This window comes from Bufo bufo, chromosome 3 (genome assembly GCF_905171765.1).
Source record: "Bufo bufo chromosome 3, aBufBuf1.1, whole genome shotgun sequence".
NCBI lineage: Eukaryota > Metazoa > Chordata > Amphibia > Anura > Bufonidae > Bufo > Bufo bufo.
In genome coordinates, this window is record NC_053391.1 from 180,196,429 (window position 1) to 180,222,161 (window position 25,733).

The following is a 25,733-nucleotide window of genomic DNA, read 5'->3' on the forward strand; positions in this document are numbered from 1 at the left end:
TTACTCAAGGTGCTGGGCCCTATGGTGCAATCTGTGGCCCATACAGTTTCTGTATTACTGGGTGCTTTCTGCCCCCAGGTTCTAATCTGTGCTGCGGATGTTGGTTTCACCCTTTTGGTTCTTCCATACATCTCCACTCCGTTTCTGTCGTGCTCAATGGTCTCCTTGTACTTCTCAGGGCACTGTCTACAACAGGCCATCCTGGTTCTGCATGTGCATGGTTTCCATATCTGGCAGGGGTGGGCCAGCCCAACCCCCACCTTGTCGGTCTAGTGCTACTTATTGTAGCTCCAGTATATGGCTGATCTGTTCTGATCTGGCGGGTGGTCCACATACAACCATGCTCCCTACACCATGGCCAGGTGGTTGTTGGCCTTTGTGCTAGGGTTGCTCTTGCCATCTCTATAAGGTACTACGGTTTGCTGCGCTTCGCGTTACCCCATGTTATAGAGGAGTACTCGCGTTGTTTCCTATTACAGAATGGCCTATTCCTGGTGGAGTACAGGGATCGCCACTGGATCTTCTACCATTGTTGGGGCACGTAGCTGGTGAGCATCGGCCGCTGCAGCAGTTTTCGGTCATCGCTGGATGTCCTCTGCCACATGGAATCCTTCTGGGGTCATCAGCATTTTTCATCGCTGGACGTCCTCCCTGACGGGTCAGGGACAGGACCACTGAGCGCCACACACCTGCCTGGTAGGTAATTTTTCAGCTGGTTGCTCTGGCATCGGACAGGGTCCCGTAGTTCCTTCTGGGTCCAGGTGTTCTCGGTATTCCCTTATATTCTCTGCTTAGTTGTACTACATGACAGAGGGGCAGTCCCCTTGGACCTTGCCGTCGTTTGCACCTGTCAGGTACTTTCTCCCCCCTGGGAGTTTTCAGTACGCCGGTCGCGGCTGGTTTCTACATTTCTGTGTAGTCTCACCCGGCTTTTTCATGGCGACTTTCTGCATTCCTTATGCATATGGATGTCTGTCAATTTAGTGGTACATCCCGAGCTGCTGTACTTGTCCTCTCTGGGACAATGTATACAGTTTGCTAGTCACTGTTCTTGGAATGGGTAGTTGTCCATGGCCAAGGTCCCTTCCCCTATGGTAGTTTCATCTCTCCTTTCCTGGATATTCTGGCTTGCGTTGTGTTCTGGTGGTTCAGCTCCTGGTTCCTTGTGAGCCCATCCCGGGTACTCCTTCTGGAGTCCCTGGTCCCCGTTTATTTGACCACTCAGGTTCTGCATGGCAATCGTTTTTTTTTTTTTTGGGGGGATCGGGGCCTGGGTTGATTGTTCCCTTTTTGGGTTCCAATAACCTTGTGGTCTTCTTGGGATTCGTGTCTCTTTTCCCATCCTCCCACGTCAAGTACCTGGTATTGAGTGGCTTAGCACAGCGGTTTGCAATTCCGCCGTATGGTCTCCTTCGGGAGGGACCTCCTCCTGTTGTAGAACCTTTCCTCCTTAGGCGGTTGGAGTACTCTCCTTCTACTTCCATGTCTTTCAGTCCAGTGTGTCCTGCTGAGATTTCCTGGGCCTGTATCTGGTTCCTTTTTTCCCTAATGCTTCACATGCCCAGAGTTTCCTCTGGTCTTACGCTTCACAGTGATATCTTGTTTTCCGAGGCTCGGGCCTCATCTCCTGTTTTTGGGACGCAGGTCTTACTCTTTTTTTCCTGGCTTTTACCTACAACCCCCTCCTTCTCCAAGGGTTGGCGGTTTCCTCTAGCAGCCTTGGGTTTTCGCCTTTTAAATAGGGCGCATAACTTCATCATCTGCCTTGCGGTGAGGGGAGACCTTCTCCCTTCACATGTGAGCCTTGCTACGGCTTCACTCACTCGTTTGGCTTCCAGTAATTCCTTGTTTCCTTTCTCCCCTGGCCTGTCAGGGGTTGGCCACAGGTTTTTTCGCTCTTTGGGTCTGAGACAATTTAGAGCGTTAGGTAGTCCCAACACGCGGTGCTGTCCTAATTTTTTCTCCAGCCCTTGGCTGAGCTCGGTGTTCCCTTTTGCCGCCTTCTTGCATTTGGGATTTTCTTCCAGGCATTTTTCCTGGGGTGCTGACAGTCTTCTCTGATTCTTCCTTGAGGTTTCTTCCTTGTTATGGAACCTCTTGCCCATTCCGTGTTTTCTCCTGTTGGGTCACATGGTTCTCCTGCACCTGTATACCCAACCGGTGGCATGGCTGTTCTTTTCCCACCCTCGGGGACTGCTTTGGGACGTCCCATGGTGCTGTGTCCCCCAATGCCATGCACGAGAAAATTGGATTTTTTGTACTCACCGTAAAATCCTTTTCTCGTAGTAGGCATTGGGGGACACAGATCCCACCCTATGTTTTTACTTCCGATTTTCCGGGCTGGTCTCTTGATCTTTCCCGGTACGGGAGTTGTTGGTTCCTTGCTTTTTTTCTCTCTCCTACTGCTTTTTGTACAAACTGAATAGCCTTGTGCCTGTGGAGAGGGTATAGCCCAACGGGGAGGAGCCAACACTTTTTGTGTCTAGTGCCTCCTAGTGGTAGTTGGACATATACCCATGGTGCTGTGTCCCCCAATGCCTACTACGAGAAAAGGATTTTACGGTGAGTACAAAAAATCCAATTTTTTGAGGCCCCATAGAAATGAATGGGTCCACTTTGCGATCTGCAAAAATGTGGATCGGATGTGGACTGAAAATACAGTCGTGTGATTGAGGCCTAAGAAAGATGCACTCGGGAAGGTCTGAAGGACTGTCTTAGCCCCTATTCACACGACTGTGTTGCAGACCCCAAAACACGGTAACCGACTCTGCAGTGTGGTGCAGACCCATTGACTTCCATGTGCTTCTGGATCCGTGCCTCCACAGGGCAAAAGATAGGACATACACTTTAAAGGAGTTCTCTGGGCACCCCGCCGATCATCAGTGTGCACATGCCGTCTTCCTTCCTTCTCGCTGCTGCTTTGCCATATACTTAGCAGCAGTGAGCAGGAAGAGAGACAGGGAGATGGCGTGTGCAAACTGCGCGCATCTTCCCTTTATACAGCTGATCAGGGGTGCTGGGTGTCGGACCCCTACTGATTTGATATTGATGACCTATCCATCAATATTAAAAGCACGGAGAAGCCCTTTAACCCTTTCGCTCCCAGTGCCGTACATGTACAGAGCTGGAGCGATAGGCAAACATGGCGCCCGCAGCTAATTACCGCAATCGGCAATAATGCCAATTGCTGTAATTAAAGTCTTCAGATGCCGTGATCAAGTGAGATCACTGCTTCTAAATGCGCGAAAACCCGGGTGCTCGCGCTTCCGGGGTGTTACCGGCATCTGTGGCTAGTGAGGATGCCAGTAATTGATTTGAAAGCGCTCAGCCTCCCTAAAGAGACAGAGCATTCAAACTGCAATTTTTATTTTGGCCACCAGGTGGCAGGCCAACATAAGAAATGAGCAATAGACAGTAATAAAGTCATTTTAAAAATACATGATTGTTCAAAATAGATTTTGTAGGCTCAAATACAAGCTTCAAAATGACAAAAAAGTAAAAAAAAATTGCAAAAATATATAAAGAAATTAAAAAAATATAAAAGTTTACATTTCCATATAATAAAAAAAATATATATATATAAATAACAGAAAAATGTAAACATCATGGGTATTACCGCCACTGAAAACGCCTGTACTATAAAAATATTTTTCCAATACTGCATATGGCGTAATGGAAAAATAGGGTCAAAATGGCCAATTTGCCATTTTTTTCATTGCTTCTCTTACCCAATAAAATGTGATACAAAAGTCACACACACTCCAAAATGGTATCATTTTAAACTACAGATTCTCCCGCAAAAAATGAACCCCCACACAGCTCAGTAGATATAACTATAAAGTTATGGGGGGTCAGAATATGGTGATGTAAAAAAAATAATTTTTTTTCAAAGTTTACATTTATTTTTACACTATTTAGACATAAAAAAAACTTTACATACATATGGGGTATCGTTGTAATTGTACTGACCCAGAGAATATAAAATGGCAGAGTAATTTTGTTTTTTTTTCAATTCCACCCCATTTGGAATTTTTTTATCGCTTCCCACTACATTGTATCCTCTAATTAATGGTGACATTAGAAAGTACAACTTGTCCCGCAAAAAATAAGCCCTCATACAGCTATGTGAATGGAAATATAAAAAAGTTATGGTTCAAGGAAGATAGGGAAGAAGAATGAAAACGAAAAAAAAAAAAATAACTCCAGTATCCTAAGGGTTAATACAGATTCTACTCTGATTGCCTGTAGGATTAAATTCAAACGATGCGAATAAAACTGCATCATAGCCATATTTGAAAAAAAAATAAATGCTTATGGTTTTGCCCGGTGAAACATGTTAAATTAATGGGGTTATCCGGTAATAAATATTGATGATTCATCCTCTGGATTGGTCATCAATATCAGATCAGCAGTGGTCATCCCCATTAAAGTGATTGGGCTGCAGGTAAGTAAAGAAAAAGGTCCCGGAGAAAAATAGAGTTCCTCTGTCAGCTCTTCTTTATTAATCACGTATGGTTGACAGACATGACCACCACGTACACGGCAGGAACGTTGACGCGTTTCGGGTGAGTACCCTTAGTCGTACATCTGCAGTACCAAGCACTGCCACAATACAGTGTTTGGCGCTGTGCTCACCAGAGCTCCAGTGAGTACGGCGGCTCCCTGAAACAGCTGATCGGTGGGGATGCCAGGACTTGGACCCCTGCCAGTGTGATAATGATAACCTGTCCTGAGAATAGGTCATCATTATCCATTCCTTGATAACCCCTTTAATGTTTTTCAACCAAGTGGACAGAAAAACAAGGAAATTAAGAAACAGCAGGTGGCGCTATGCAGATCTATTTTAGGCTACTTTCACACTAGCGTCTGGGCTCCGCTTGTGAGCTCCGTTTGAAGGGGCTCACAAGCGGCCCCGAACGCAACCGTCCAGCCCTAATGCATTCTCAGTGGACGCGGATCCACTGAGAATGCATCCGCCTGCCAGCGTTCAGCCTCCGCTCCGCTCAGCAGGCGACCACCTGAACGCTGCTTGCAGCGTTCGGGTGTCCGCCTGGCCGTGCGGATCCGTCCAGACTTACAATATAAGTCAATGGGGACGGATCCGCTTGAAGATGACACAATATGGCTCAATCTTCAAACGGATCCGTCCCCCATTGACTTTCAATGTAAAGTCTGGACGGATCCGTTCAGGCTACTTTCACACTTAGAATTTTTTCTAAGTTATAATGCAGACGGATCCGAACGTCTGCATTATAGGAGCGGATCCGTCTGAGCAGACATCAGACGGACCCGCTCTGAACGCAAGTGTGAAAGTAGCCTTATTCAGTAGCAGAGTGGCTATACTAAATTTATAATGAGATGCAATTACAATAGTATACGGATCCAGTTGCCGTTTTGTAAAATATGTTTTGTGGGACAACCCTTTTACGTCTTTGTTAGCAGTGGCCATAGTATCTGCTTCCATTTTACTGTGGCCACATGCAAACATTACCGCCACGACGCAGTCCATACATGCTCCCTCCCCATCCATACATTGTAGTAATAGTACCATGTAGAATTGTAGATATAGGCTGGTATTATAGTGGGTACGTCGGCAGCTTTTCCACTATTTATTTCCATGATCTGGTGCTAAATGACTTCTCTTTTCTCATTAGGAAATGGCAAACTTTATGTTTTTGGCAGCAACATTAATGGGCAGCTGGGAATTGGATCTGGAAATGTTATCACCGAACCGAAACGTGTCAAAGGTAAGAAGGTGAAAGGTCTTCGGGGTGTTCCTCCTCAGGGCTCCAGCAGTGTGGTCAGTAATAAGGGAGTATAGCCTTTTGTGACTCGATGCCATTCTCTGTCTTTCACAGCGAATAAGAGGATACGTTTTTGCACATGTTCTATAAAGATGACAAAATAAAAATAACATATTTGGCGCTGTAAATCGGGAACCTTACCTCATACAAGAGGTGATAATACACTTTAAGGGTTGTCCCAACTCGGCTTTTCATGGCTGAGATGGGAATAACTACAGTGAGCTACGGAAACAGCGAACCTTGCTATGCTGCTCTGTAGCTTTCACTTACTTGCACACGACCGTATGGCTTTTTCAGTATTTTGTGGTCCGCAAAAAACGAATCCACAAAAAATACGCATGACATCCGTGTGCATTCTGTTTTTTGCGGAACGGAACAGCTGGCCCCTGATAGAACAGTACTGTCCTTGTGTCACGATGGGGAGTGGGGGAAAATCCCCACCGTGCGGTGTCAAAGGGTAAAAGGGAATCAGCCTGGCCAAAAGGAGTAATAAGGGAGCAGGTCACCTCCTACAACATCCCTAATCCTCTCCCTGACTTCTCACCGTATGAACGGACCCCGATGGTAGGACGACTCATACTCAGGATTCCTAGAGACCCTGAGTCGCCCTGGTAATCCCTCACCAAGGAGCAGGGAAGAGACAACCTGTTCATCCCAGTAATGGAGGAACAGGAGTCTCTATCTGAAGCCAGGCTGCAAGGAGAGGGGAACACATACAGCTATAAGGAGATGGCAGGTAAGCGAAACCCATAACACACTTACCTGCCACAGACACACTGACTGGAACCCGTGGTCCACACCAACATTAAAGGACACAGCACACACCACAAACCACACAGGAACCCAGGACACCCATAGCTGTAATAAACATGAGACAGGGGAATGTCTAGTAAACAAGCTGGACCCCAAACTAGACATACAAACACCCTGAACATAACCCACTACATACAAATAGGGACATGAAGGGAAGGAGACACCGGGATAACATCTATGACCACAAGGGTGGCCCTTACTGGACAGATGGCGCACCCTGGACTGCGGCAGAGCTCCAGCACCAACCACAGCTGAAGTACAACTGACTCCAGCCAGGAAACCACAGAAGATGTAAGCCAAGTGACCACACCCAGTCAGGGAGTTAACCCTTACAGCACCAGACAGAGGGAGGCTACAACTAAAAAGGGAAGTGCGCACACAAGCATACCAAACACGTAACCACCGGCAACAGCATGTGTGGCAACCATGTCACGGCAATCACCAGAAGGCCGAGACACTGCCACCGCATGCTCTCACATCAACACGTTGCCGCGGGCAACCGCAAGTGTGGCAACAGTGTCACAGCGCCAACCAAAGGCCGTGACACCTTGTCCGTTATGCGGACAATAATAGGACATGTTCTGTCTTTGAACAGAACGGAAATACAGAAACGGAAGGCATATGGAGTAACTTCCTTTTTTTTGCGGATCAATTGAAATGAATGCTTCTGTATACGGTCCGTATATTGAACGCAAAAAACGGAACGTAAACAGAAAAAAAAAAAACGTTTGTGTGCAAGAGGCCTTATAGAGACAGCGGATCATGAGCCATGTGAATGTATCTGTAACACCGGCCACCCCAGGCCAGGGCTTACTATGGTTATTCCAGTCTCTAAGCTGTCTAAGCCTGAGACTATCCCTTTAAGGGCTCATGCACACGACCGTTGTTGTTTTGCGGTCCGTTGTTCACGGGAGGCTGCCTGTGTGAAATTGTGGGCATGTCCGAGTTAAGCTCTGAACCCGGACAACCCCTTTAAGTCATATTCTTTTGCAACTTGTGGACCACAAAACAGATACGTTTGTGTACATGAGCCTTTAATGAGACATGGATGGCTTATACTAAGGCCTAGTTCACACGAATGTGTGTGATCCGTGGCCGTATTGCGGCCCGCAAATTCACGGATGCGGACCCATTCACTTCAATGGGTCCGCAAATCCGGAATTGCGGAACGGCCGCATGGAACGGGACCCCTCAGAAGCACTACGGAGTGCTTCCGTGGGGTTGCGTCCCGTACTTCCGTTCCGCAAAAAGATAGAACATCTTTTTGCGGAACGGGCGGATCGCGGACCCATTAAAGTGAATAGGTCCGCGATCCGATGAGGCTGACCTACGGCCGGCGATCGTGCATTGCGGCCCCTAATGAGAAAGATTTCATAATAAGGATTTGGAGAAGGGGCAGAGGGATAGCAGAGCAGGGAGAGGCTGGTGCTGCTACTAGGGGGCTTATACCATGGGGGAGTAATAAAGCCCAGCATAATGCCCCCCCAGTAGAAATAATTCTCCTTATAATGTGACAGTCCAAAAAATACCCCCTTGTAATGTCCCCAGTTGAGCTAATGTCCCCATAGTGCCCCCATAATGTGCCAGTATAAAATACCCCTATATAGTGCCCCCAGAGTGCTCCTATCCTCCTCCCTCCTAGTGCCCCCCCATAATGTACCAGTATAAAATGCCCCAGTAGATGCCCTCAGTGTCCCCCATAATTTGTAAGTATAAAATACCCCTTCTCAGTGCCCCCGTAGATGACCCCATAGCACTCCTCTCCCCCCTTCCCCATAGTACCCACCATAATGTGTCCCAGTATAAAATGCCCCTTTACAGAGCCCCCATATAAAATAACCGTTCTTTGTGGCCTCAGTAGATGCCCCTAAAGTGCCCACCAACATTAGCTCAACTGGGGGCATTACAAGGGGGTATTTTTTGCACTGTCACATTATAAGGAGAATTATTTCTACTGGGGGGGGGGGGGCATTATGGCGGGCTTTATTACTCCCCCATGGTATGAGCCCCCTAGTAGCAGCACCAGCCTCTCCCTGCTCTGCTATCCCTCTGCCCCTTTCCAGCTTTATGCAAGTCAACAATTCTTAATCGTAGGTTTTCTGAGAGCTCTTTTGTGCGAGGCATCATTCACATCAAGCAATGCTTCTTGTGAAAAGCAAACCCAGAACTGGTGTGTGTTTTTTATAGGGCAGGGCAGCTGCAACCAATACCTCCAATCTCATCTCATTGATTGGACTCCAGTTGGCTGACACCACACTCCAATTAGCTGTCATTAGTCTAGGGGTTCACATACTTTTCCCATCTGCACTGTGAATGTTTACATGATGTGTTCAATAAAAACATGGTAACATTTAATTCTTTGTGTGTTATTAGTTTAAGCAGACTGTGATTGTCTATTGTTGTGACTTAGAGGAAGATCAGATCACATTTTATGACCAATTTGTGCAGAAATCCATATCATTCCACAGGGTTCACATACTTTTTATTGCAACTGTATAAAAGGTGAAAAAGAGATTTTTCACCTGTTTTGTGCCCAGTTAAAAAAAAAATAATAATAATTTCAAGATTAAAATGGGCAACTTACTAATAAATTTTGCATGTATCTGCGGGTCATCTAGTTTGTAGATATCACAGATGAATCTCCAGATTCTAGCTTGTTACTCTGACACCCCTAATCTTCTTAGATATTTTTCTAAGGTTTCCTGAAATGATTATAGCAAGCAGCAGGAAACGTATCACTCTGGTTTCACGGAACGAGTGTAACACATGAATCCTGCTGTTTGCAGATTATTCTAACAGTGCGGGGTTCGCAGGCAGTCGGGTTTGCAGCATTATGCCCCTCGGCTGATTTGTAATTCTTCTTTTTTATGTTCAGTGTGTGTTTTTTTTAAGCAGATGATTTTTCATCCTAATTTTCTGAGATGCCTACACGAATATATTTATAAAGTGCGTGCTAGTGTATATTAACAACGGATTAATAAGTCGAGCGTGTGACAGACAGCTCAGGAATTTAACATCTAACATCTTCTGCGGTATTGTGTTTTGCAGCATTAAAATCTGAAAAAATAAAGCTTGCCGCATGTGGAAGGAATCACACTTTGGTTTCTACAGGTATGGTTTTGGAAATCTTATTTTTGACATCTTAAAAAAAAAAAAAAGTTAAAGGCCATGGACACCTTTGGGGCATTTGGGATAAAACGCGTTTGTTCAGTTGGTCTCTATTAAACATTTTTAGCATTTTTTAGTCTGTAGATGTAGTGAAGCTGTAAAGGAAAAACTGTTGAACATTTTTAACAAAGGCCAATACAAGAAAACCATTTTGAACCCAAAATAAGTCAAATGCAATGATAAAATGACACCCAAATGTGTCTATAGCATATCAAAGGTTTTGATCGGTGGGGGTCTGAACGAGGAAAGAGAAGCTCACATAGCACGTACTCCCTTCTCGTTGCAGGAGACAGAACTGAAACGGGCCCATAGACTTTCTATAGAGTCCGTCACCTGTATTGAGGAAAGAGAGAGCAAGCTATGCGACCACTCTCATCGCTCTAGCGATCGGTGGGGGGCTAAGCGATCACCAACCCCCACCGATCAAAACTTTTGATATGCCGTTTTGACGTGTCATACATTTTTGTAAAGCTCAGTGACCCTTTAATAGATACAAATTCTGATTATATCATTTTTATGTTTGCACTCGCATTCCCCCTCTGTAGGCCCGCAATTGGGTCTTGTGCTTCATGTTGATGAAGGAGTCCCCTCAATCTTAGGAGTCCAGGGGATACCTCAGAACACAGCACACAAGTGAGTGCAACACAAAAAATGACAGATTTGGAATTTTTGTCTATTTATGGGGTTATCCAACAAGTAATGTAAAAAAAATGACAATCAGATATTATATAGTACATGGAGGTTTCATTCTAACAAACTTATAACCAGCCCTGTACCTCACATGGATCCAGATATCTCCTTGTTCATTGCTGCAATAACTCTGCTAGCTTGGGGACATGCACTTTCTCAGGGGTCATGTTCTTTATGCTGTAGCTGGTGGCAGTTGAAGGATGGAACTGAGCATGTATGTCAACCTCAGTGGGCTGGACAGACAATGTAGAAAAAAGGCAAACAGCAGGTGGCGCTATACAGATAGATTTTAATTACATAAAATTACAGAAGTGTTCAGATCCATGTGTTGGTTTAAAAAATTTAGAATATTTTTCATGGGACAACCCTTTTACACTATTCACTGGTTACTGTATTTTAGTGGATAACATATTCTTTTTAAAGGATAGTTGAATGGGCATTATCATGCTGTAATAGCTAACAATTCAAAGTGTACTTCCAATTATATAGTAAAATAATTACAGCGCAGGAGTGTGCACATCAAGAGAATGCCAAGAGTGTGCAAAGCAGTAATTAAAGCAAAAGGTGGCTACTTTGAAGAACCTAGAATATGACATATTTTCAGTTGTTTCACACTTGTTTGTTATGTATATAATTCCACATGTGTTAATTCATAGTTTTGATGCCTTCATAGTCATGAAAATAAAGAAAACTCTGAATGAGAAGGTGTGTCCAAACTTTTGGTCTGTACTGTATATATATATATATATACACACTGTGGGGTTTCGCTCTGGTAGACAGGATTAGCAGACGCAGTATAGAGGCTACAACAAGTTCTTTGGATCAGTTCAGTGTTTTGTTCACACTTTAGGCAAGTGACAAAACAAGCAGTCATAATCAAACAAAAAGTAACCTTGCAGTGTTGGTGGTAATTCACACCATGCGGCAATTCTGCCTCAAAGAGCAGCACCAACCTGTTTTCACACCAAACAGGTAGCAAGCCTACATCCAGACACAAGGCTCCTAGATCCCAACACAGAGACATGGCTTCTGAGCCCAGCTGCCTATTTAAGGACAGCCAGGTGCTGCCAAAACCTGGACCAGCACTTAAAATCCGGTCCGGTATTTGACCTCACCTGGCTGTAAATCAGCCCAGCAGCACATGCTGAAAGGAAAATACCTGTTTTCCCAAACCAAACCTCTCACTGTGTCACAATATATATACAGTACAGACCAAAAGTTTGGACACACCTTCTAATTCAAAGAGTTTTCTTTATCTTCATGACTATGAAGGCATCAAAACTATGAATTAACACATGTGGAATTATATGCATAACAAACAAGTTTGAAACAACTGACAATATGTCATATTCTAGGTTCTTCAAAATAGCCATCTTTTGCTTTGATTACTGCTTTGCACACTCTTGGCATTCTCTTGATGAGCTTCAAGAGATAGTCCCCTGAAATGGTCTTCCAACAGCCTTGAAGGAGTTCCCAGAGATGCTTAGCACTTGTTGGCCCTTTTGCCTTCACTCTGCGGTCCAGCTCACCCCAAACCATCTCGATTGGGTTCAGGTCCAGTGACTGTGGAGGCCAGGTCATCTGGCGCAGCACCCCATCACTCTCCTTCATGGTCAAATAGCCCTTACTTTCAAAGTTTTCCCAATTTTTCGGCTGACTGACTGACCTTCATTTCTTAAAGGGCTTCTGTCAGCCCACTAAACCGTTTTTTTGTTTTGTTTACTAATAATCCCTACACTGCGATTTATGCATACATAAGTTAAATAATCATTTCTGTTCAGTAGAATTTGCTAAAAAGCGATTTTTAAAATATGCAAATTACCTTGCTACCAGCAAGTAGGGTGGCTACTTGCTGGTAGCAGCCGCATCCTTCGACCCTAATGACACCCCCTCCGCATTGTGATTGACAGGGCCAGGGAACGGAATCGTTCTCTGCTGGCCCTGCCTGTTAGCATTCAAAATCTGGCGCCTGCGCTGCGGCCATACGTATCTTCAATCTGCGCAGGCGCACTGAGAGTAATGATGGCCACTCGTTTTTCTTTACTTAGCTGCTTTTTTCTTGCCATAATACAAATTCTATTCAGTAGGACTATCAGCTGTGTATCCACCTGACTTCTCCTCAACGCCACTGATGGTCCCAACCCCATTTATAAGGCAATAAATCCCACTTATTAAACCTGACAGGGCACACCTATGAAGTGAAAACCATTTCAGGGGACTACCTCTTGAAGCTCGTCAAGAGAATGCCAAGAGTGTGCAAAGCAGTAATCAAAGCAAAAGGTGGCTACTTTAAAGAACCTAGAATATGACATATTTTCAGTTGTTTCACACTTGTTTGTTATGTATATAATTCCACATGTGTTAATTCATAGTTTTGATGCCTTCAGTGTGAATCTACAATTTTCATAGTCATGAAAATAAAGTCATGAATGAGAAGGTGTGTCCAAACTTTTGGTCTGTACTGTGTGTATATATATATATATATATATATATATATATATATATATATGAGGTTCGCTGTAAAACTAGCTCCCAAAAACCTAAGGGGGTCATTTATTAAGACTGGTCTTAATAACCCCTGCGCTGGAGGGGGATGCGCCAAAGTTATGTAGAGGCGTCGGCCTCTACATAACTTTGCCGCATCCACCGCCAGTCTTAATCTACGCTAGCTTCCTTGCTGGCATAGATGTAGAACATTTTCTACGCCTAGAACAGGTGTAGAAAATTATAAATGAGATGGGCCTGCTGGCCATTCTGTGCCCACTCCACACCTCCTTTTTTTAGACCTGGAGTGAGTGGAGAAGAATCGAAGATTGCGGCGCAAATAACCTTTGTGCTGCAATCTGCGACAGATATACACCAGAAAACTAGCTTGTATCTGATAGTAAATGACCCCCTAGGTTCTTCTTTATTTTCTGTCTGCAAACACCTGCATCTGGAGCTTGGCCTTGATAGTCAAAGACTCGCATCATGACGGGAGACACATGATTCAGCTCAATCTGGAGGATGATGAGAAGTAGAAAGGCCTTTGCAGTTCAGTCTTGAGGAAATATCAGTTTACACCTGTACGGTTTCTCTTTTATAGCACAAGGAAAGGTTTACTCCTCGGGCTGGAATAGTGAAGGACAGCTGGGACTCCGTGACACCACAGAAAGATCAAGCTTTCATGAAATTGCCTTCTTTAATGGGCAGTACAAAATCAAACAGCTGTCAGCTGGATCAAGTACATCTGCTGCCCTGACTGGTAAGAGACCTTTTCACACATTAACATCTGCGCACTGGGGCAGTCACTGGTAATATTACATATGGACCTCAAAAATGTATTTCACCAGAGAAGCATTGCCTAACTTTCTTCTGAGATTATGATGACATGACCTGGTTGTATTTTCTGACCAGTGAAGTGTTTTCTTAGGGTGCTCCAACACGTTCAGGTTTTTTGATGCAGTTTTTTAAGCCAAAATCAAGTGTGGATCATAAAAGAAAAGAAAGTAGAAAAGACAGATACGACTGGTTTTGGCTTCAAAAACTGCATCAAAAAATTTGAACATGTGGCTTCCTCCCCTCTTTTCTAAACTGATATTCTCTCTGAAATGTGTGAGAAATTGCTGCCTGCTTACTAAAGGATCATCTCATAGAATCTATGGAGAGGGAAGGAGAAGGGAGGAAGTGTGACGAGAAACAGTACAGTGAGAGACAAAGAGACAGACACAACACAGGAATAATTCAGCAGATTCAACAGTTGATAGTAAATGTTATATATCACCCCAAATGCTTTATTAACATCTGTACTGCTCAGTACTTCTCTATAAAGTCATGTAAGGATGCTTCTAAATGATAAACAGTTATTACCATAATCTCTTTTCTCTAGGTAGAGATAGTCCCCATCCACCAGTTCAGACACAAAACGGAATTAGAGATGCAGCATGCAAAGAAGAAAACTGCTAAAATCTGCCATATATAAAGGCCAGATATAGTGCTGTCACTCATGTATACACATATTAAAGCTTATTCTAAAAAGTTATCTGAAAGTTTAGACACGCTTAAGGGCTGATTCACATGATCGAAGGCCATCCATGCCTGTATTGCAGACCGCAATCCGCAAGAAACAGCATGTTGCAGAGCGGAGGCACAGATCAGAAGTCCGCAAGCACTACAAAGCGCTTCCGTGGGCTTTTGGGTCCATGTCGCCACACCGCAAAAGGTAGGACATGAAAAGAAGCGCACACATATCTGATAAACAGGAAAAGAAGCGCACACATCTGCTGAACAGGAAAAGAAGAGCGCACACATCTGCTGAACAGGAAAAGAAGAGCGCACACATCTGCTGAACAGGAAAAGAAGCGCGCACACATCTGCTAAACAGGAAAAGATGCGCGCACATCTGCTGAACAGGAAAAGAAGCACGCACATCTGCTGAACAGGAAAAGAAGCACGCACATCTGCTGAACAGGAAAAGAAGCGAGTACATCTGCTGAACAGGAAAAGAAGCAAGTACATCTGCTGAACAGGAAAAGAAGCACGCACATCTTCTTAACAAAAAAAGAAGCGCGCACATCTGCTGAACAGGAAAAGAAGCGCGCACATCTGCTGAACAGGAAAAGAAGCACGCACATCTGCTGAACAGGAAAAGAAGCACGCACATCTGCTGAACAGGAAAAGAAGCGAGTACATCTGCTGAACAGGAAAAGAAGCAAGTACATCTTCTTAACAAAAAAAGAAGCGCACACATCTGCTGAACAGGAAAAGAAGTGTGCACATCTGAACAGGAAAAAAAGCGCGCACATCTGCTGAACAGGAAAAGAAGCGCGCACATCTGCTGAAAAGGAAAAGAAGCGCGCACATCTGCTGAACAGGAAAAGAAGCATGTACATCTGCTGAACAGGAAAAGAAGCACACACATCTGAACAGGAAAAGAAGCGCGCACATCTGCTGAACAAGAAAAGAAGCGCGCACATCTGCTGAACAGGAAAAGAAGTGCACACATCAGGTTATTGCATGCAGCTATTATAAGAAGCAGGTTATTGATAGGCGCTCTCAGCCTCTTTCTAGTCTCCTGTGTAATACTGGTAATAACATAAGATCATTTCCGTTCCATCAGAGAGGTGTGAATTTATTGCTAATTAATAGCAGATATTAAGATCTCCTTCAACAATATTTCTGTTTAATTTTAGCGGATGGGAAACTTTACATGTGGGGTGAAAATTCAGAAGGTCAGCTGGGCCTTGGTAGTGAGAAAAACATCTACACTCCTCACCAGATAGATATTGGGAAGCCTATTTCTTGGATTTCCTGTGGCTATTACCATTCAGCATTTGTAACGCGTAAGTAACATTCATCTCTTATATACATATTAGGGCTGCACGATATGGGAATTTTGTGCGATTGCGATTAGGGCCCTAAAAATTGCGATAACGATGTGCGATGCGATATTTTAAGGGAATTGTGCTAGAGGTCTATTTGCTTGGATTTTCCCATAAGAGCCGCTGACGCGGCTGGGTATGACATAGTTATGGGGTATCTGTGGATGGCGCTGTTATGTGGGGGATCTGTGGATGACGCTGTTATGTGGGGGATCTGTGGATGACGCTGTTATGTGGGGGATCTGTGGATGACGCTGTTATGTGGGGGATCTGTGGAGGACGCTGTTATGTGGGGGATCTGTGGAGGACGCTGTTATGTGGGGGATCTGTGGAGGACGCTGTTATGTGGGGGATCTGTGGAGGACGCTGTTATGTGGGGGATCTGTGGATGACGCTGTAATGTGGGGGATCTGTGGATGACGCTGTTATGTGGGGGATCTGTGGATGACGCACTGTTATGTGGGGGATCTGTGGATGACGCACTGTTATGTGGGGGATCTGTGGATGGCGCTGTTATGTGGGGGATCTGTGGAGGTGTAGATCTGTGGATGATGCTGTTATGGGGGATTTGTGGAGGACGCTGTTATGTGGGAGATCTGTGGAGGTGTAGATCTGTGGATGATGCTGTTATGGGGGATTTGTGGAGGACGCTGTTATGTGGGAGATCTGTGGAGGTGTAGATCTGTGGATGATGCTGTTATGGGGGATTTGTGGAGGACGCTGTTATGTGGGAGATCTGAGGAGGACGCTGTTATGGGGGACCTGCGGAGGACGCTGTTATGGGGGACCTGCGGAGGACGCTGTTATGGGGGACCTGCGGAGGGCGCTGTTATGGGGGACCTGCGGAGGGCACTGTTATGGGGGACCTGCGGAGGGCACTGTTATGGGGGACCTGCGGAGGGCACTGTTATGGGGGACCTGCGGAGGGCACTGTTATGGGGGACCTGCGGAGGGCACTGTTATAGGGGATGTGTGCTATGAGACACATGGGGCCACGAGGGGGGCCAGCATAAGACACACATATAGCATCTTATGCTGGTCCCCCTCATGGCCCCATGTGTCCCTTCATGTGTTAACTCTCCTATTCATAAAATGGCCAGCCTCTGTACTTTCACTATGAATGCACTCACACTGCAGAGAGCGAGCCGGCCGGCGCGTGACTGACGTCACTGGCACGCTCCTCCCACTTAATTCAGGAAGCAGGAGCGTGACTAAGTGACGTCAGTCCCGCGCCGGCCGGCTGCCTCGCTCGCTCCCACTCGTCGCTGCAGTGCATGCATTCATTGTGAAAGTAAGTACAGAGGCTGTAATAGGACAGAGGACTTTTTTTTATCAATAGGGGCCCCTTCATATATAATAATCGCGGCATTTTCGGCTCGGCCGAATCGCCAAACCGCATTTGCCGATTATCGCGATTCGATTACTTTTGCGATATATCGTGCAGCCCTAATACATATTAAATGCTATATGGACTTAAAGGGGTATTTCCTTGAATGAAAATTATGCCCTATCCGTAGGATAGGGGATAACTATTAGATCAGTAGGGGTTCTACCTTTGGGACCCCCACCAATCACAAAAACCCAGTACCCCCTTCAGCCCCCTGAAAAAGAACGGAGCGGCCGGTCGTCATGTGTGCGGCCACTCCATTCTTTTCTATGTACTCGGCTATCTCCAGAACTTCCATAGAAATAAATAGAGCGGCCGCGTGTGACCGACCACTTTGTTTTTTTCAGGGGGGCTGCAGGGAATACGGGGCGTCCGTTCTCGTTATCAGTGGGGATTCTACAACTGGGATAACTTTAACCAGCTGGAATAACCCTTTAAACATCTTACACCTCATTGAGACATGCCACAAGATGTTATTGGCCAGAGTCTGTGAGCGGAACACTTGACCTAAAGTATATCTACTTTCTCCTCATTATCGAATAACCTTTGCCTTAATTGGTTTTAAAATGCTGCTTGTAAACGGTGTGTTGCACTGGTGTCTGGTGCTTGCTGCTTCCCTGCTTCTTTTTGCAAGCACGGGCACCCCGCTACCCACTCAGATGTCTGCTGCTGCCTTGCTCCTCCTTCCCCCGGCCAGCATCTTCTGCTGGCTGTGGCCTGCTTTTCTCTGCTAGGCCTCCTAGTCTGTCTCTAGGGCATGCGCACTAGCTCTTTGCCTCGTAAACAGACAGGACACACATGTCCAAATTCTTTCCCCGCCTATGGCTGGCTTTCCCTGGGTATATTGGTATACCTAGTGGGAGGGCGCCTGAGCTTCAGGTTCCTAGTTACTAGTTAACCAGTAAAGTTACATTATTCTGTCTGATTGCATGTGTACTGAACTTCTGCCTGATAACTGACTCTGCTACCTGCCTTGACCTTAGCAACCTGCGTGGACCTCAGACATATTTCTCAGATAAGTTTGAACTGTGGAAAACCTCACCACAGCCTGTCTCCTGACTAAAAATATTGCCTGAATCTTCAGTGCTTCACACCAGTAATCCCTGTGAGTCAGCAGCCAACTACACCAGGGCCATCTCAAGTGTTAACTCCTATGCAACGAAGACCAGATCCCTGTATAGGGGTTAAAGGGTGAAAACCAGGGGACCGCCAGGATGACGCCCATAGAGATAGCCCAAATCAAAACCGGTTACACTGTGCTACACAGTGCCTAGTGAGAATGAAGAAGGCTGGATGCTGCAGTCAGCTAATATTACCTATAATTAGACCACCATCAATCAAATATTGATGGCTTTGTCTAAGGATGGCCATCAGTATTATGGTTACAGAAAAAACCTTCAAAGTGGACCTGTCACCTGTCCTGACATGTCTGTTTCAGTAAATACTTGTGTTCCCCACTAAATAATTCTAGAGCATCTTTTCTTATGAATAAATTGTCAACTGGGGGTAACCATTTCACTTCTCTAAGAGGCTTGTCTCTAACCCTGTTCATATTGATCCGACCATGTCAGCCTTTGACACACCCACCCACTTGTCAATTGATTTATACATTTCTAGGATGAATATTGGAGGAATTATACAATGCAGAGCTATAAAAACAGATGTTCCAGCATTCTTATATTATGAGGAATACTGTCATTTGCTAAAACAGATAAGTCTGGAGTGGTGACAGGTCCTTTTTAGGATCAGGAATAAATATTTTGGAAATGGATGGCCAAAGCAACTGACGAGAGTAATGATCCCGGCAAACAATCAACTTTCTGGATTCATGCTTGAGTGTATCAGGAATAGGATATTGGGTATAAATGAGAGCATCGTTTTCAGATGGGTGGAGATAGATTCTAAATGGAGCAGACATATTTAGATCACAGCCAAATAATCTCATTTACAGTATTTCCTACAATCCGTATATGATCTTTTCTGCTGTTAGACAGTATTCTTCCACCTCTTATTGTGACGTCCTAAATCATCAGAACATTATATAAAGGCACATACCATGCATTTGAAAAGTCTTCAGACTCTTTCACTTTTTTCACATCTTAAGTTGTGGCCTTGTACTAAAATAAAAAATAATCATGTTTTCCCCCATCATTCTGCACTCAAAACCCCATAATGAGAAAGTGAAAACAAAATGTTCAAGGACATTTACAGAGTTGTCTCCAAGCTACTCCTGTGTTGTCTTGGCTATGTGCTTAGGGTCCTTGTGTTGTTGGAAGGTGAACCTTCAGCCGAGTTTGAGGTCCAGAGCACACTTTTCATTAAGATTATCTCTGTACTTTGCTCCTTTTAGCTTTTCCTCAACCCAGACCAATCTTCCTGGCCCAGCCACTGAAAAACACCCCCATAGCATGATGTTGCCACCACCACCATGCTTCACTGTAGGGATGATATTGGGCAGGCGATGAGCATTGCCTGGTTTCCGCCAGACATTACACTTAGAATTGAGGCCAAAAGTTCAATCTTGGTTTCATCAGACCATAGAATCTTGTTTCTCACAATCTGAGAGTCCTGTAGCTGCTTTTTTGCAAACTCCAGGGGGGCTTTCATGTTTGTTTTTACTGAGGAGAGACTTCTTTCTGGCCATTTTGCCATAAAGCCAAAATTGGTGGAATGCTGCAGTGATTGTTAACCTTCTAGACGTTTCTACCATTTCCACACAGGAGCTCAGCCAGAGTAACCATTAGGTCCTTGATCATCTCTTTCACCAAGTCTGTTCTCCCCCAATTACTTAGTTTGGTGGGGTGGCCAGCAATAGGAAGTGTCCTAGTTGTTCCAAACCTCTTCCATTTAAGAATGATGGTGACCACTGTGCTCTTGGGAACTTTCAGTGCAGCAGAATATTTGTTTACCCTTCTTCAGAGCAGTGCCTTCACACAATCCTGGCTCTGAGCTCTACAGGTAGTTCTTACCTCCTCATGTCTTGGTTTGTGCTCTGATATGCATTAGCAGCTGTAAGACCTTAGACAGGGTGTGTCTTTCCAAATCCTGCCCAGTCAACTGAATTTACTGCAGGTGGACACCAATCAAGGTGTAGAAACATCTCAAAGATGATCAAGAGAAATGGAAGTCCCCCGTATCATAGCAAAAGGTCTGAACACTTATGTCTATGCAAGATTTTAGTTTTTCCTTTTTAACACATTTTAAAACATTTCTAAAATCCTGTTTTCACATTCTTATTATAGGGTATTGCGTATAGATTGATGGGGGAAAAGTCGATGTATTGCATATAACCTTAATACATTCTGTTCTTCTATTTTGTAGAAGATGGTGAGCTATATTGCTTTGGAGAACTTGAAAGTGGAAAGCTTGGCCTGCCAGCTGACAAGTTAGACAAACACAAAAAACCTCAGCGTGTCCCTGGTATATCCGGGAAGGTAAAGATGGTTTCCTGCGGAGGAGGACACACTGTTGCAGTGACAGGTTTGTTAATGACTAATTCTATTGTTTACTTTGCTTATTTGCTTTGAAAAATCCTACATATATTATTTTATATTCCTGGTTGGCAATAATATAAAGGATCGCTAAAGATAATGTAGAGCGTAAATGAGATAAGTGATGACCATTCATCTCCATTGTACTTTTCAGTTATGATTGGACAGGATTTCCCATCACTGACCATCCATATAATTTTCCCTTCCATTGACTTTAATGGAGAATAACTACCCTACTTGTCAGTGGTTAGACCTCTATAGACCATACAGGTCTGTGTTGCGAAAACACTTGAAACCCCATCTGCCGTTGATGTGTAGACTCAGGTCTGTAAAAGTTCCTTGCAATTCTCTTGAGGCTCAGTAGAGGGCACTTTTAGTTATCTTTCTTTATAGGTAGATGACTCTTTGTTAATGAGAATTAAAAAGATGAGGAATATTTAATGCTAAAAAAAAAACTGTATTTACTTGAATTGATCGTCCATTTTGGACTAACTTCTGACATGTTCTAGAGGTATGAAGGCCAAGGTGGGAAACAGCTGCAGTATGATTGACTGGAAAACACTGAATACGGGGCTTTCAGCAATAAAAAACATCAAACATAACACAAAAAATAAAACCTGTAGATGACTTCTTGTGCTGATGGCTGACGGTCATTTCTCCATATTCTCTTTTCTTTCAGACAAAGAAGTGTACACGTTTGGCGTCGGTCAGTTTGGACAACTAGGACATGGCACTTTTGTTTTCGAAACAAGTACGCCCAAAGTAGTAGACGCTTTGAAGCGGCATAAGATTCGATATGTTGCTTGTGGTGAAAACCACACTGCAGTAATTACAGGTCAGTGAACAAACAATATGTGTTCACCAAAAGATGTGGGGGGAGATTTATAAAAACTGGTCTGAAGGAAAACTGGCCTAGCTGCCCATAACAACCAATCAGACTCCACCTTTCATCTTTCAGAACTCTTTTGGAAAATGAAAGGATCAATCTGGTTGGTTGCTATGAGCAGCTTAGCCAGTTTTCCTTTACACCAGTTTTGATAAATTTCCCCCTAGCATTTAAATGTGTAAATCATCTGCTTGATTTTTGTACTTTTAGGGAGATTATAAAACGGTCTAACAGAAAAACTGCCTTTGTCCCATAGTAACCAATCACAGCACCACTTTTATTTCTTTTAGTAGTTTTGAAAATTGAAAGCTGAGCTCTGATTCGTTGCTGTAGGCAAGTCTCCTCCTTTGTGTTTTACCCTTTTGTGCAGCTTCATGTAACTGTATGTCACAGGTGAGCGAGGCGTCATTACGCAGCGGGTGCCCGTCGTCTTTCACAGCTGACGCCTGCAGTGACCACGGCATCTAAGCAGTAAGGGGCCTTCACATGACCGTATTTTCAGTCTGCATTTGATCCACATATTTTGCAGATCGCACACGGACCCATTCTTTTTTTATAGGTCTGCAAAAAAAGCAGACAGCTTACCTGCTGTCCGTATCCATGCAGCCGAGCCGCAAGTTATTGAACGTGTCCTATTCTTGTCCATTTTGCAGGCAACAATAGGCATTTTTTTCAGTGGGTACCATGAAAAGTGCGTGATGCACACCACATCCGTATTTTGCAGATCTGCGATTTGTGGATCTCAAAATCTATACGATCATGTGAAGTCCACCTTAGACAGAGGTAGGGGATTCATTGTGTCCCTCAGTACCCCCCTCCAAGTGCTTGTCAAGGAAGCTGGTGACATTGTGAACCCCCTCAGGCCTACCATGTTTGGTCTCCTACTACTCTCTCACAGAAGTATTGCAGTGGATTGTGCAGTCCATCGCCAATTGGAGACTAAAATACACTTTCAACAATGTTTATCCAAAAAATTATAAATTCAGGAAACCCCCTTTCTCTATAAAATGTCATATTAAAAAAAATAAGATAAACATAATTTGGATTGCTGTAGCTGAAAATGTCCCAAAAATTATGTACTAAAATATGACGTTGAAAATTCCTAACTCCAGAATTGCAGAAATAATAATAATGATTAACAAATAATAACAAAAGGAATAACAAATGATTAAAAAATGTTGTATGTAACCCAAAATGGTATTAATGAAAACTACCGTGAACCCTGCAAAAATCAACACAGACTCCACACAGAATAAAAAATAAAAAAACACACAAGCCCTCATATGGACTTGTCAATGGAAAATTATGGCTTCTGGAAGGCAAGCAGATAAAAACAAAAATGTCGCTTACAAAATTTGCTTGGTTCTGAAAGAGTTAACTGACTTTATTCCTTGTAACTGCGAACTCAAGATGTCAAAAGTCCAAACTTTTCTGTTCTGTGGGTCATTCAGCCGGTACATAGTCCGAAGAAATGATGAATTCAGTAGTTCACTGTGTGTTGTATTTGAGGTTCCTCTAAATTGAAGTACGGTAAAGCGCCATTTTGAAGCGGTTGTGCCACATCTGATGTGATATGAGCTGTATTGTATCCAGATGGCAGCACTTTTAATCAAATTATTCAAATCAAGTTATGAATATTGTGAAGGACATAGAGTGGTATAGATGTAAATGTGATCCCATGTATAAATGAGATAATATGGTAATCTTGCACATTAGGCAACAAGTGGATTTTATTAGAATGTTCCGATTGTATTTCCCTCACTATAAGGGCTCATGCACACGAACGTATGCCCTTACTATGATGCTGTGCGCATCGGGCCGCTCGCGGGACTATTGTCCTGCACTCATATGATCTTATGAGTGCAGGACAATAGCCCTGTGGGCGGCCCGATGCGCGCAGCATCATAGTAACCGATGATGCTGTGCGCTCCCGTGTGCACGATGTATGCTGCTCCGGGACATATGGCCCACTCATGGACCGTATGTCTCGGAGGGCATACGGTCGTGTGCATGAGCCCTAAGATGCACTTTTTTCTCACCCAAAAGTGGAGGGGAAATGTTTGTGTGTCTTATAATACAAATACTAATGGGTGCTTCTATTATGGAAGTTCTTATTAGTACAGGACATCACTGCACCCTGGTCTTCTCCTGGCATTGCTCTGTGTCCTGACAGTGTACAGCATCAGGACATAGCGCTCACTATCACCTGACGCTGTGCAATGTCAGGTCAGAGTGCAGCGCCGCAGAAAGAGTCTGCTGGATCTCCTCAGGGTCTGCACTGCCCAGAGCAGGAGAGGTAAGTTATTTTATTTATTTTATGTCTGATCTGAGTTCTGATGAAGATTGGTATTCTGAGCTGAGGTCTGATAAAGATTGGGGGTCTGATCTGAGGTCTGATGAAGATTGGCGGTCTGATCTCAGGTCTGATAAAGATTGGGGGTCTGATCTCAGGTCTGATGAAGATTGGCGGTCTGATCTGAGGTCTGATGAAGATTGGGGGTCTGATCTGAGGTCTGATGAAGATTGGCGGTCTGATCTGAGGTCTGATGAAGATTGGGGATCTGATCTGAGACCTGATGGGAAATTTTTATTTTATTTTTTTGTTTCATTTTTCCTTCCTCTAAAACCTAGGTGCATCTTAGGCCCCTTTCACACGAGCGAGTATTCCGCGCGGATGCGATGCGGGAGGTGAACGCATTGCACCCGCACTGAATACTGACCCATTCATTTCTATGGGGCTGTGCACACGAGCGGTGATTTTCACGCATCACTTTTGCGTTGCGTGAAAATCGCAGCATGCTCCTCTTTGTGCGTTTTTCACGTAACGCAGGCCCCATAGAAATGAATGGGGTTGCGTGAAAATCGCAAGCATCCGCAAGCAAGTGCGGATGCGGTGCGATTTTCACGCACAGTTGCTAGGAGACGATCGAGATGGAGACCCGAACCTTATTATTTTCCCTTATAACATGGTTATAAGGGAAAATAATAGCATTCTGAATACAGAATGCTAAGTAAAACAGGGCTGGAGGGGGTTAAAAAAAATAAAAAAACATTTAACTCACCTTAATCCACTTGCTCGCGATGCGGGCATCTCCGTCTGACTACTTTTTACTGTATAGGACCTGTGGAGAGCATTAACTATAGTTTAAGGACCTGGGATGACGTCACTCCGGTCATCACATGGTACGTCACATGATCTTTTACCATGTTTAATCACCATGGTAAAAGATCATGTGACGTACCATGTGATGACCGGAGTGACATATCAGGATCTTCCCAGTATCAAGTTGTTTCACTTGAGAAATGTTCTCTTGCCACACGACATATCTACAGCTTCATAAACCTTTTGAGTTCTGTGAAGCCCAAATGGGCATTTATTTTTCAGAATTCACACGTATTTGCTAGTTATGTATTTTTTTCCATATTCCTTCAGACACTAGATGAGAACTGGGTGTTTCTGAGATATAGTGCCCCACAGAGCACCGTACAGCGGCACATTGTCGGACTCTGTCTTGAGCCTAACACCTTGTTAAGGTCACTTCTCCAAAGATTCACTAAATTAGCTATATAGGTTTTAAAACCATGGAAAAGATTTAATATTCATTTTACCCCGCGCCATAATTTGGGAATTTATGAGTTTCTCAAAATGTCAAAAGGGGTGGCACTTAGCAGCAGAGAGCAGAGCTTCCATGGGCCATATTTGTGGGTTAGCACCATGTCACAGGCTATGTATGTCTGAGTTCGACTTGACATTATAGGACCCCTGAGGTGATTATTTTTAGTTATCTGGGTTTAAAGGGAACCTGTCACCACCGCCAGCAGTGTGTTTCCGATGATCGTTTTCTTCCTGAAGGCAGATGAAGCAAACGCTTAGAAAAGCCCGCGTGATTTTCTAGTCATACTTGAAGTCAAGGGGGCAGCGGCCTCCTTGCTTCAAGTCAAGGTAACCGAGCCCCCTTCCCTGCCCCTTCGCCTGTGACTGACAGCCGGCTGTTCGGCAAAGGCAGCCAAACTCTCTGCATAAGCACTGTCAGTCACAGCGAAGGGGCAGGGAAGGGGGCGCGGTTACCTTGACTTGAAGCAAGGAGGCTGCTGCCCCCTTGACTTCAAGCATGTCTAGAGAAGCGCCGGCAG

The 25,733-nt window shown here is 44.4% G+C and overlaps 1 protein-coding gene across 2 annotated transcripts in view; it reads left to right on the forward strand.

Moving 5' to 3' along the window:
- RPGR (retinitis pigmentosa GTPase regulator) overlaps positions 1-25,733 on the forward strand; it is an 87,744-nt gene that overhangs the window by 14,438 nt on the left and 47,573 nt on the right. For both annotated transcript variants that reach the window (XM_040423788.1, XM_040423789.1), the window contains exons 3-8: positions 5,655-5,747; positions 9,666-9,728; positions 13,561-13,719; positions 15,647-15,796; positions 20,544-20,702; positions 21,393-21,548. In XM_040423788.1, coding sequence (XP_040279722.1) covers positions 5,655-5,747; positions 9,666-9,728; positions 13,561-13,719; positions 15,647-15,796; positions 20,544-20,702; positions 21,393-21,548 — 780 coding nt within the window. The remainder of the gene's footprint in view (positions 1-5,654; positions 5,748-9,665; positions 9,729-13,560; positions 13,720-15,646; positions 15,797-20,543; positions 20,703-21,392; positions 21,549-25,733) is intronic.